The sequence below is a fragment of the Misgurnus anguillicaudatus genome, chromosome 10 (genome assembly GCF_027580225.2).
Source record: "Misgurnus anguillicaudatus chromosome 10, ASM2758022v2, whole genome shotgun sequence".
Classification (NCBI taxonomy): domain Eukaryota; kingdom Metazoa; phylum Chordata; class Actinopteri; order Cypriniformes; family Cobitidae; genus Misgurnus; species Misgurnus anguillicaudatus.
This window is the reverse complement of record NC_073346.2, coordinates 2,048,599-2,059,094: the sequence shown is the minus strand read 5'-3', so window position 1 is coordinate 2,059,094 and position 10,496 is coordinate 2,048,599. Positions and strand designations below refer to the sequence as shown.

Sequence of the window (10,496 nt, the reverse complement as noted above, 5' to 3'; positions counted from 1 at the left end):
CAGCCTTATATTACATTTTGAAAAAACTGGCATAATATGTAGCCTTTAAAGGCTCAATCCTGAGTAAGATGCAGACATTTTTGAAAAGTGTAAGAATCTTTAAAAGTAAATTGAACATAAAAGCATTTCAGGTCAACAGGATGTTGAATGCTATGAAAGAAGGTAACATTTAGATATATGCATGGCAGGTAATAAATACAGGAAAATATATATTTCAAATTATGCTGACACTTTTAGAAAAGATCAAAGGGGATGGAAAGAAGGATGTAGGGCAGACAGACAAACAGACAGACAGACAGACAGACAGGCAGACAGACAGAGTGTGTGTGTGTGTGTGTGTGTGTGTGTGTGTGTGTGTGTTTGTGTGTGAGAGAGAGAGAGAGAGAGAGAGAGGGGGGGGGGGGTACATTTGATTCGGTCCCTTACAAGCTGTTTTGTGGCTGAACTGGTCTAGTATACAAGATGAGAGCAGACACACACACAGAGTTGGAGCAACTCCTGTTTCTTAAATCTATACAGCAGGTAAGGAGACGGAGATTATCATACATATGAGAGCTTATATGTGACCCAAGTGTGAATGACATTGATGAATGTGTTGTAGTTTTCTCTATATGTGTTTATATATTAGTATCTTTCTCTATTGTATTATTAAATGAGCTGCATCTCTGAGGCTGGACTACATTAGTTACATGCTTTTTTGAGCTTTAACAAATGCAGTAGCGTTAAATCCTTTGGGTGTCCAACCATGAATTTATTACTGTAAGTAACAGTAGCTGTAATCATGGTATTATTGCAAACACGGTGGTTATCATGGTATCTTATACTAAATGTCTCTCTTATTTTCCTCTTATGCCTTTTTTTACTTTTTATATATTAAACTTAATATATTTTATAATTTAAACTTGTAAAACACGTGTTAAATAAAAGGTTACATATTTCACAGTAAAATATCCTCAAATATTGTGTAAGGAAATTGCTTATTTGTGTAAATAAAAATGCATTTGTTTTGTTAGATTAGAGCTTACTGATGATCATGTGCAATGGGGATGTTTCAGAAGATCCAGATGGCTCTTTATTTCTGGATTGTATTTTATAAACTCGTTGTTTGTTTCCGAGTTAATGTTCTGCCTGCATTCAGACCCGACAATCAGGCTAATAGTGGTGGATTAAGACAGATAAAGTGATGATTGAGAGAGACTGAGGAAAGAGCTTCACGCTGTTCCTAACTGCTACCATCTGGCCCACCTTCTAAGCTCATGACAAACACGATTTTACAGTGCACACGTGTGTCACTATATGAGGAATTATTGCCTGCCGCTTAATACAAATGATGCATTTCATAGTGGTAAATATCCTTTACTAAAACACTTGAACCCTTGACCTAAGACACTGAACCAGCAAAAATTCTTCATACTTTAATAAATCCTAAAATATTGATTTCAACAACTTCACCCTCATGAAACAGTAATCTTTAAGATTAGGCAGTAATCTTAGACGTCTGGTTACAGATAATCAGACAATGGCCTGGATAGACATGACATAATAAAGATAAAACACGCAGTGCTGACAGTCTGTATATTACTATACCTTAAGGGGCGGTTTCCCGGACAGGTTTTATCCTAGTCCCAGACTAAAATGCATTTTAATTTAAAACATCTTGCACTGACATATCTGAACATATATCAGTGCCATTTTTTTGCGTTTTGTCTTAAGATGCACACCAGTATTGTTATTTGTAAAACTGCTTTAATGTCCTAATTTAACTAAAAGGTCTAGTCCTGGATTAATCTAAACCCTGTCTGGGAAACCGCCTCTAAGGCCTCTAAGAATTTAAATATTTGTTTTCTTTTTATGATTTTAGTTTAAAATAACCTACTCAATAGGTTGAGCATTACTTTATGACATGGGTTTGAGTGAGCACACATAGTGGTAAAATGTATACCTTGCAGTGCACTGTATGTCGCTTTGGATAAAAGCATCTGGCAAATAAATGTAAACCTGGCAATGCCCAATAGTTGTTAAAAACGTATTTTCTTTCTGAATTCGGTTTGATACCTTAATTTAAATTCAATAATTGAACGTGAACTTAAAAGACATCTTGAGCTAAACTTTGAGAGGTGCATGACTTATTTTGAAGTTCTTCCTCATCACAAACTGTTTTTGTAATGTAAACTAGTATATAACAACACCACTCTTTATCCAAACTTCCTTCCTGCAATTCCTCAAGCACTTAATCCAATTATTACACAAAGTTCGACCTATAGTAGATACCGTAAAGAAGTCACTGTACAACACTCTCTCTTAAACACACAAACACACGCTAATACTCTCTAGACCCTTGATGACGGCTCTTCTCTTCACTTATCCTCATTAGGAGAGACTGTGACGTGCACTGCAAACATCTACTACTGTGGACACCATTGTTTGTTCTGTCTTACTGGCTAACATTATTTACTTAATTAGTTTAAGTTACTTTTACTTTGTTGTTTGTGGTATGGTCAGTCTAACTTCAAGTTATATTTTTGTGTTTTTCACTTCTTGCATCATGAACCAATGTTCTTTGAAGGGTTCCCAAGTTAATCTATGTGCATTCTTAAAAATAAAGGTGCTTCACGATGTCACTGAAAAAACATTTTTGGCTGTATGGTATAAAAAAAGGTTCTTTAGATTATAAAAATGTATGACAAAGTCATACGGCATTGCTGTGAAGAACCTGATAAGCACCTTTATTTTTAAGAGTGTGGTTCTTAAATTTCTAGGATATTTTCGGACTAAAACTTAGTATTAATGAGATTTCATTTGTATTTCTTTTAAATTTGTATTTATAAGAATGTATGCTTAATCGTCAGTGATGAGTGTAATCAGTTTGGTTTTCTTTGCAGGCTTTCAGTGAGCTTTTTTGAACAGACAAGGAAGACAGTTTTAAAGGATTACGTGTAATACATCTGCTCTCTGAATGAAAATTAACCTTGAAGAGGACGAGGCTGTACAAGACACTGTAAGCTGCAAGATCCTTTTACAAGGAACGGAAAAGTACACATACAAGTGTAGTCCTGTAAACAGAAGAACCAGACTAAAAGATTATGGATCTTGATGTTCTAAACACAAGGGAGCCAACAATAAATGCTTCAGGATAAAACCTAATTTTCTAAACTATTTGATCAATCAGGGTGAATTATTTCATTAAATATGATGTCCAACTTGCACCCAACAAGCTCTTTTCCCCGACTCAAGAGGACAAAGAAATTGATCTTGCTACTCTTTGTTTTCTGTTATTCTGCATGTGTTGGAAGCAGTATTCCAGGTTCAGACAACAACCCTCATTTTATCTGCACCCCCATCCCTGCTGATACTGATCCTGGGTGTTTTCCCACAGTGGGTGCCACAAGTGGCCCCACGAATGGACACCACAGTGGACCAAACGGGAACAGCGGGTACGGTATGTCTGAGGAGGCAAAAGCCACGATCCTACACCTGCGGGAGAGTTTGGTTCAACAGAAAGAAACCATCCTGGACATGAGGGAGACTATCAGAGAGCTCACTGCCAAACTGAACCTGTGCGAGGGTTTAAGTCGTAGCGTGGCCAACCACGACGACCACCCACATCGCACATCTGCACACATGGCCCACCACGCTTACCCGCCAACCCCTGATAAGGCTCATCTCGGGTGGATGGGGCCTGATGGTCACCATGCCAACCACAGACTTGACCTGGGTCATTACGAGGATAGTGGCGCAAGACATCACCGTGGGAAGGCTGTGTTGAGCGAGAAGCACGTTGGGGGTGTTGAGATGACCCTTTCACCATCATCCACGCCAGAGCAGATCAACAGGATGCTTCAGACCCTGAAAGAACGGCTGGAGAATTTGCAGGTAGAGTACAAGGGATGAAGAAAAATGATAATAGAGGAGGGCTTAAAACAGCACAGGACAGATGATGAGATAGCAGCCCATAATACAGAATACAGAGAGAATCTATGAGGTTCTGTAGACCCAGATGATATACTGATGAAAAGATACATTAAATAAACCTGAGATACAGGTTTGGCCTTGTGTTGATTTGTAATTTGATGCCTACCAAAATCTTTGTTTCCTAAAGCAAAACCAGTCAAGAACATCTACAGTACTGTATTCAATTTTGCAAGCCATTTCTAAGCCTATCATGACTGTGTTTGCAGACACGAAATACCTCCACCACCTACTCCAGTTCACTAAAGGAACTCTTGCAGAGGAAGATCAGCGCTCTTGAACAACAGATCCAACACCATCCTGCTTCACTAACCAGTCACAGTGATGATGATGATGGTGATGATGATGAAAGCCACCATGACCATGATCATGATGACACCCATCATGAGGACCACCATGATAATGATCACCATGATGATGATCATCATGACGATGATCACCATGACGTTGATCACCATGACGATAGCCATGAAGACAGCCACCATGATGACAGCAGTCAAGACAACGACCACTATGACAATGAGGTTCCTGAATACGGCTTTGGAAGGTCATCTTATCACTCAGGAGGACACAGAGGAGCATTGAATGGAGTGCACAGCAAGTTGGACGCAGTTCTCAATCATCTGCAGCACAGACTTGCTGACACAGGTATGACCTTTTGCTCAATTAGTAAAGGATTGTGTTACTTGAAACCAAAATGTCATGAGTTTGATTCCTATACTGATGTAAACTTTGTAATATGCTGTAAGTCACTTTGGCTAAAATCAAGCATCTGCCAGATGCATAAAATTTAAATGACCACAGCAAAGTCCAAGTAATTCTCACAATTTAGACGCACTTCAGCTTAACCTACACTACAAGTCGATGGACCAGGGTTTAAATCTGACTATTCAAACATGGTAATAGGTTTGTTTCTGATCTAAGGTGGTCTTCAACCTAGAAACAGCTTTACTGATATGGTCATCTCAGCAAGGCTGGTTACAGCTCCTTGGACAAGCAACAAGTCATTTAGGCTGCGTCCCAGATGGCTCACTTAATGTGACTTGCAGTCTTGTGGACTCACAATGGCCATCGCGTACATGTGTCTGTTAAGTCCACAAGACCGCAAAGTGTCCCTCTTGTCTTTCAGGTTTAATGGTACTCATGGGCGCCCAATTTTCTGTCAATATGCGCCCTGGATCCGCACTTTACTGAGCCTGCATCTGTGCAGGCTTTGCAGCAGACGTCTTGCCCACAGTCAAAGTGGCATTACGCCGTGAAAGTGTGACTTATAGGAAGACCCGAGTGTTTTGCATGCCATTTGGGACAAGTCCAATCTATTTGCCTTAAAATAACCTGCTCTCCTTTAAGTGCTATGAACTAGTTTTTCTAAATCTATAATCCCAAATTAACAATATGTTCATTCTCACAGGCTCTAGAAAGAACAGCAAAGTCAATGAAGCTTTCCAGATTGGATTCCCCATGCAAACAAACTACATGTACGGTCGTGTAAAGCGCACTCTGCTGCACGAGATCTTCTCATTCACTTTATGTCTGTGGATCAAGGCCGGTGTCGGGCCTGGACTCGGGACACCGTTCTCCTACTCGGTTCCTGGTCAAGCCAATGAGCTGGTTCTTATTGAATGGGGTAGCAACCAAAGGGAGCTGCTGGTTGATGACAGAGTAAGTGAGAAAAGAGTTAAAACAACAGGATTGTGATTAAATTCCTATGGGAATTTAATACTTTTGAATCATAATGGGAATCCTACAACACAAAACAGAAACTAGTAGATCTTCTAGTTATGGGATGGTTTTAATTGTTTACTTTATAAAAAATAATATTTTAGTATTAATCAGCAAACCACAGTTTTTGGTTTATTGTCTTTAAGTTATTACTTTTAACTATGTTCTCTTTGAACCATGTTTGGATGGCTTTTGATGTAAAGCTTGGTGGAGGAAACCCAAAATTTGCTAATGAGTCAAGACACGTACCTTAGGCGTGGTGCTAAGGCGTGATGTCAGTGTTTGGCTGCACTGTTTATGTGACTATGGTTACAAATAAAACTACTGAGATTACCAATAGCAAGATGTCTATTACAAACATAAAAAAACAATTGAAAGATCATCGGGGGTTTTATCCAATAAGTATCCAATAAGAATCAAATGATCCTGTATAAATTTCAGTAGGATCTTACTTGATCTCATTATGATCCTACATGACTGTGTTTTAATATGACAAATATTCCAATAGTCCCAAACAAATCCCTTTATATTTGACGAGGACAACTGAAACTTGCATAGTTGCAGTAAAAGGAGAGCCGGCATTAGACATGATACTAAGAGACAGAGGTGAATTATTTATGTGTAATAAAGGATCTAATCTGTCTTCCTCTTTGTTCTCATTTGATCTGAGTCTACAGTATCTCTCTCCGTGTGTGTATATTCACAGGCTGTCAATTTACCCCTCTCTCTGAGTGATGGTAAATGGCACCATGTCTGTGTGGCGTGGTCAACACGGGATGGCCTGTGGGAGGCTTACCAGGATGGTGTAATGAGAGGCTCAGGTGAAAATCTCTCTCCCTGGCATCCCATCAAACCTGGAGGAGTCTTCATACTGGGGCAAGAACAGGACAAGTACAAACAGTTAACTTAATATCTATTTTACTCATACTAACGGTTAGGGATGTTGCTAAGTGGTTGCTCTATGGTGCTACTAGTTGGTATGCCTGTTGAGTGTAAGAAATTTTGATAAGCTCACATGTAATTCCCTTAAAAAGATTAGATTTCAATTAGTTAAAAAGGTCTGGTTTACAGCTTACCTTATGCCAGGACTAGGCCTTAGTTAAATTAAGATGATTAAGCATCTTTAATAAACACGTCTTAGAAAAAACGTTACTGCTGTGTATCTTAAGACAAATCAATGGCATTTGTTCTGCAAGTTAATTTCAGTTGAGACAGCTTAAACATGTGTTTTTAGTCTAGGACCAGCCTTAAACACTCTCTGTGAAACCAGGGACAAATGAAATAAACAATAAATGAAAGAAAATGATCACATTAGGTTTGCAAATCATAATGAAAATATTTATTTAGTAAATTAACGTCAAAAGCCTGTATAAAGTGTGTATTTGATGTCCTAAATACTATTTCAGTCGTGACAACTCTCAGAATGTAGCATTTTAAGGTGGCATGGAATCTACATAAGCTTTGTCTTAGCGGTCTCGGTCTGATATGCTGCTACTGCTGGCATGAGTAAAAGCTTGAATCATGAATCATGCACATAATTACAGAGTTAGGAATACGTGCTACCACAAGGAAATAGGGAGAACCCCATAGCAGATCTACATTAGGCAGGTGGTGCTGGGGAAGGAGGTGGGATAAATAATCCCATGGAGCGCTGCATTGAGATGAACCAGGACAGAACGAAATGAAATGGGTCACAGTGATATAAAGGGTAGATTTATTGGCTGTGCTGTCAACTTTATAAGATCCAATCAGCTGCATGGAAGAGTTTTATCACTGAACTTATTTTTATATTTTTATTTCAGGACACACTGGGAGGCCGTTTTGATGCCACGCAGGCATTTGTTGGTGAAATCTCAGATGTGCATATGTGGTCTCATGTTCTCACACCGCATGATGTCTACAGCTTGGCTTCATGTGGTGGTCATATCACTGGTGACATCATCGCCTGGTCAGAGTCAATAGTGGAGCTGCATGGAGGGGTCACTAAATATCCATTTGACCCCTGTCACTGAAGAGTGTATAATTCTTCTGAATGGCAAAATGTAAAATCACAGTTCATTTTGAAACACTTCAATGACTTAAAACCTGGTTTTAATGCAAAGCTCCCAAAACACTGCCTTTTGTTTACATAATAAAACTTAAATGACCCCACAACCTTTACAATTTCAACATGTAGTTTTGTGCTGTTATCATGTTTTTTATATAGCTCATTTCTTTCTTACTGAACTTTTTTCTTATTTTATTCTACTACTTACACTTACACTTTGTCATTCATTTTTTGATGCAAGAACATATTGTCATAGCTTGAATAGAAAAGCATAGAATGTGTTGATGCTGACCAGAGGTTAAATTGAGACTAGAAAAGAGTAACCAGTTTATAAAGGATTCAATATCTTGCACTGTAAGAAGAATCTATAAAAGATGCAGCGATACCAAAGAGATGAGTTAAAAAGAGCAAACAAGTTTGCTATATTTACTATTTTTGTGAGTTTTTTTTTTTTCATTTTAATTGAAGTACAGTTTGACAGTAATTCATATGATAAAACCAACTTAAGTAGGCATATCTGGACATTTGTAATATATTCTGTTAAACATTTTGAGTATTTTGGATTTTAGATAGGTGTTCTGTAATAATTTGCAATAATTGAATCAATCTATTTGCTGAGGCACCTGAAAAAAGTGTAATTGATTCAAAAGACTTGATTTCAATTGTAATTTTTGTGTTTTAAACTATTACTATTTATTTACTGTTTTCATTTGTTTACTAATTTGAAAACAGAAACTAAACTTTACAATTAAACAAACTTGCTGTTCAAATCTGAAGCCCCACATCACTGGACTCTCTGAAAAATAAGGTACGTGTTAAAAATGTGTCCTAATACGTACCATTTTGGCAAAGATATGTACCTTTGAGGTACCATACCAATGTGTACCTTTTAATCGTGTGCTTTTTTAAAAGGTATTTGATTGAATCATTGCATAAATAAAATGAGTTGTGCAGTATTGACTATCAAAGCCTCTCAGATAAATAGCAGCTCTGTCTTTGGTTGGTCCTGTTGCTATTATTAGATCATAAGCCACTTAATCAGATCCAGTGTTCAAAAGGTCCTAGCTGTAAATTCCAGTTGCTAAACTTGTTTTGTTTTCCAGACAACAGTTGTACATGACATTCCTATTTGTCTTTACACCAACACCTGTTATGAAAAGGCTATACAGACTGTCACTGTAATAGATAAGTAAATCATCATGTCAGGTTCCTTATCATGTCTGAGATTATTTCTGCGATAAAAACCGGCTGCCTGTACATAAGCCTGCTTTTTACACTGCTATTTACCACATAAGGAAAGTATGGAACATTAAATATTGATGTATAACAAATCCCGACATTTCATGAGTAAAACCCATTTACTTTCGGTTTTAGAATAAGTATATAGTAAATATAGTGTTATGTTATTAAAAGCATAAAAAAGATACATTTTTAAATGCATTAGTTTTTATGCTTACTGGCCCAGGCCCAAATCTCTATAATATTCTGATTACATTGCATCCCAAGGACCATGGGATTTATTTTTGTTTTATTTTATGCAAGGCAAACTTTAATTGTGTAAATGAGTTTAGGTTTGTTCAAATCCCTCTAAGTGTGAGCAATAATAATATTGACATTTTCCCAAAAAGATGAATAAATGATAAAAAAAACCACAAACAATAAAAAAGTTTTTTGTACTTCTGTTTATTAGAGTTGACTGGCAACAGTGTACCATAATTGAGTTTTTGATTTGCTACATGAAGAATCTTTCAACAATCTGTGGCCCACCTAAAGACAGACACTTGAAAACACTGTGAGGAGAGACATAAAGAAATGCTTTCATTCGTCTTGTATTCACAGACTTTGGCACCTTTGCACAACTCATCAAGAATGCCCAGAGTAAAAGACCCAAAACATATTCAAGTCATTAAAAATCATTTTACTCTCTTCATCAGTCCATGTCATGCCATTACTATTGGTTTAAGCACATATCTTATACCCAAGGAATGTTGCAGTCAGCAGTTGATGCCATTTAACACTTGGAGTCCCTTGAGATCTCGCTCAGTCATATTCGACCATAGGTTAGCATTAAACACGATGTGAAGCATATTAACTACCAATTGTTGGAAACGAACGCTTTGTATTAGCACCTGTTACATGTGCAGTATTACTGGAGAGGGCACTAACCAGTCAAATAAGCTGTCATGTAGTGAAAACTATTAAAGTGCCACAAACATGGATTCTAACTCCAAAGTTTTAAATATGTCTTCAATGCAAAGACATCCATTAATATAGCAAAGCTTCCTACTAATTGGGAAAAATCACAAAAGTCAAGCAAAATGCACTGCTAAACAATTCTCATTACTGACTTTTTCATTATTAGTATATTTAAATAGATCAGCTATTATGACTCCAGAGCAATATTAGTGTTCCGTATAATTCCGTTAATCATTTAAAGAACATTCAATGTCTATATCGTTTTTAAATACGTTTACATTTTAAGTGTAAATTGATGCTCTCCACCTCTTTCTATAGCCTATACTGATTGAGATACCAATTTGTTGATTCACAAAAGCCAAGTACGGTTTAGAAATACGGAACGCTAATCGTTGCTTGACACGTGCTCAAAATGTTGCCGTTACATCCACTCTTTACAAAAGATGCTTCGATTCAATACAACATGCATCCCCTATTCTTATTACTTTTAAGAACAAAAACAATAAATTATAAAAAAAATGCTATCAATCTGTGTAAACAAACATAACAACATATATTTACA

At 37.3% G+C, this 10,496-nt stretch overlaps 1 protein-coding gene across 1 annotated transcript; it reads left to right on the top strand.

The window, feature by feature from the left end:
* The first annotated feature begins 407 nt into the window (after positions 1 to 407).
* Positions 408 to 9,553, top strand: LOC129449073 (neuronal pentraxin-2). The gene is made up of 6 exons (XM_073871772.1): positions 408 to 522; positions 2,883 to 3,873; positions 4,179 to 4,617; positions 5,381 to 5,631; positions 6,398 to 6,574; positions 7,491 to 9,553. The coding sequence occupies exons 2-6, from the start codon at positions 3,190 to 3,192 to the stop codon at positions 7,701 to 7,703; spliced, it is 1,764 nt and encodes a 587-aa protein (XP_073727873.1). The 5' UTR covers positions 408 to 522; positions 2,883 to 3,189; the 3' UTR covers positions 7,704 to 9,553.
* Positions 9,554 to 10,496: the final 943 nt, after the last annotated feature.

Bases quoted from the DNA above. Each gene is read 5' to 3' on its own strand.
- LOC129449073 (XM_073871772.1), top strand. From the start codon at position 3,190: ATGATGTCCAACTTGCACCCAACAAGCTCTTTTCCCCGACTCAAGAGG. The intron at 4,618-5,380 runs GTATGACCTTTT...TCATTCTCACAG, and splicing joins GCACAGACTTGCTGACACAG to GCTCTAGAAAGAACAGCAAA. The intron at 6,575-7,490 runs CAGGACAAGTAC...ATATTTTTATTT, and splicing joins TCTTCATACTGGGGCAAGAA to CAGGACACACTGGGAGGCCG.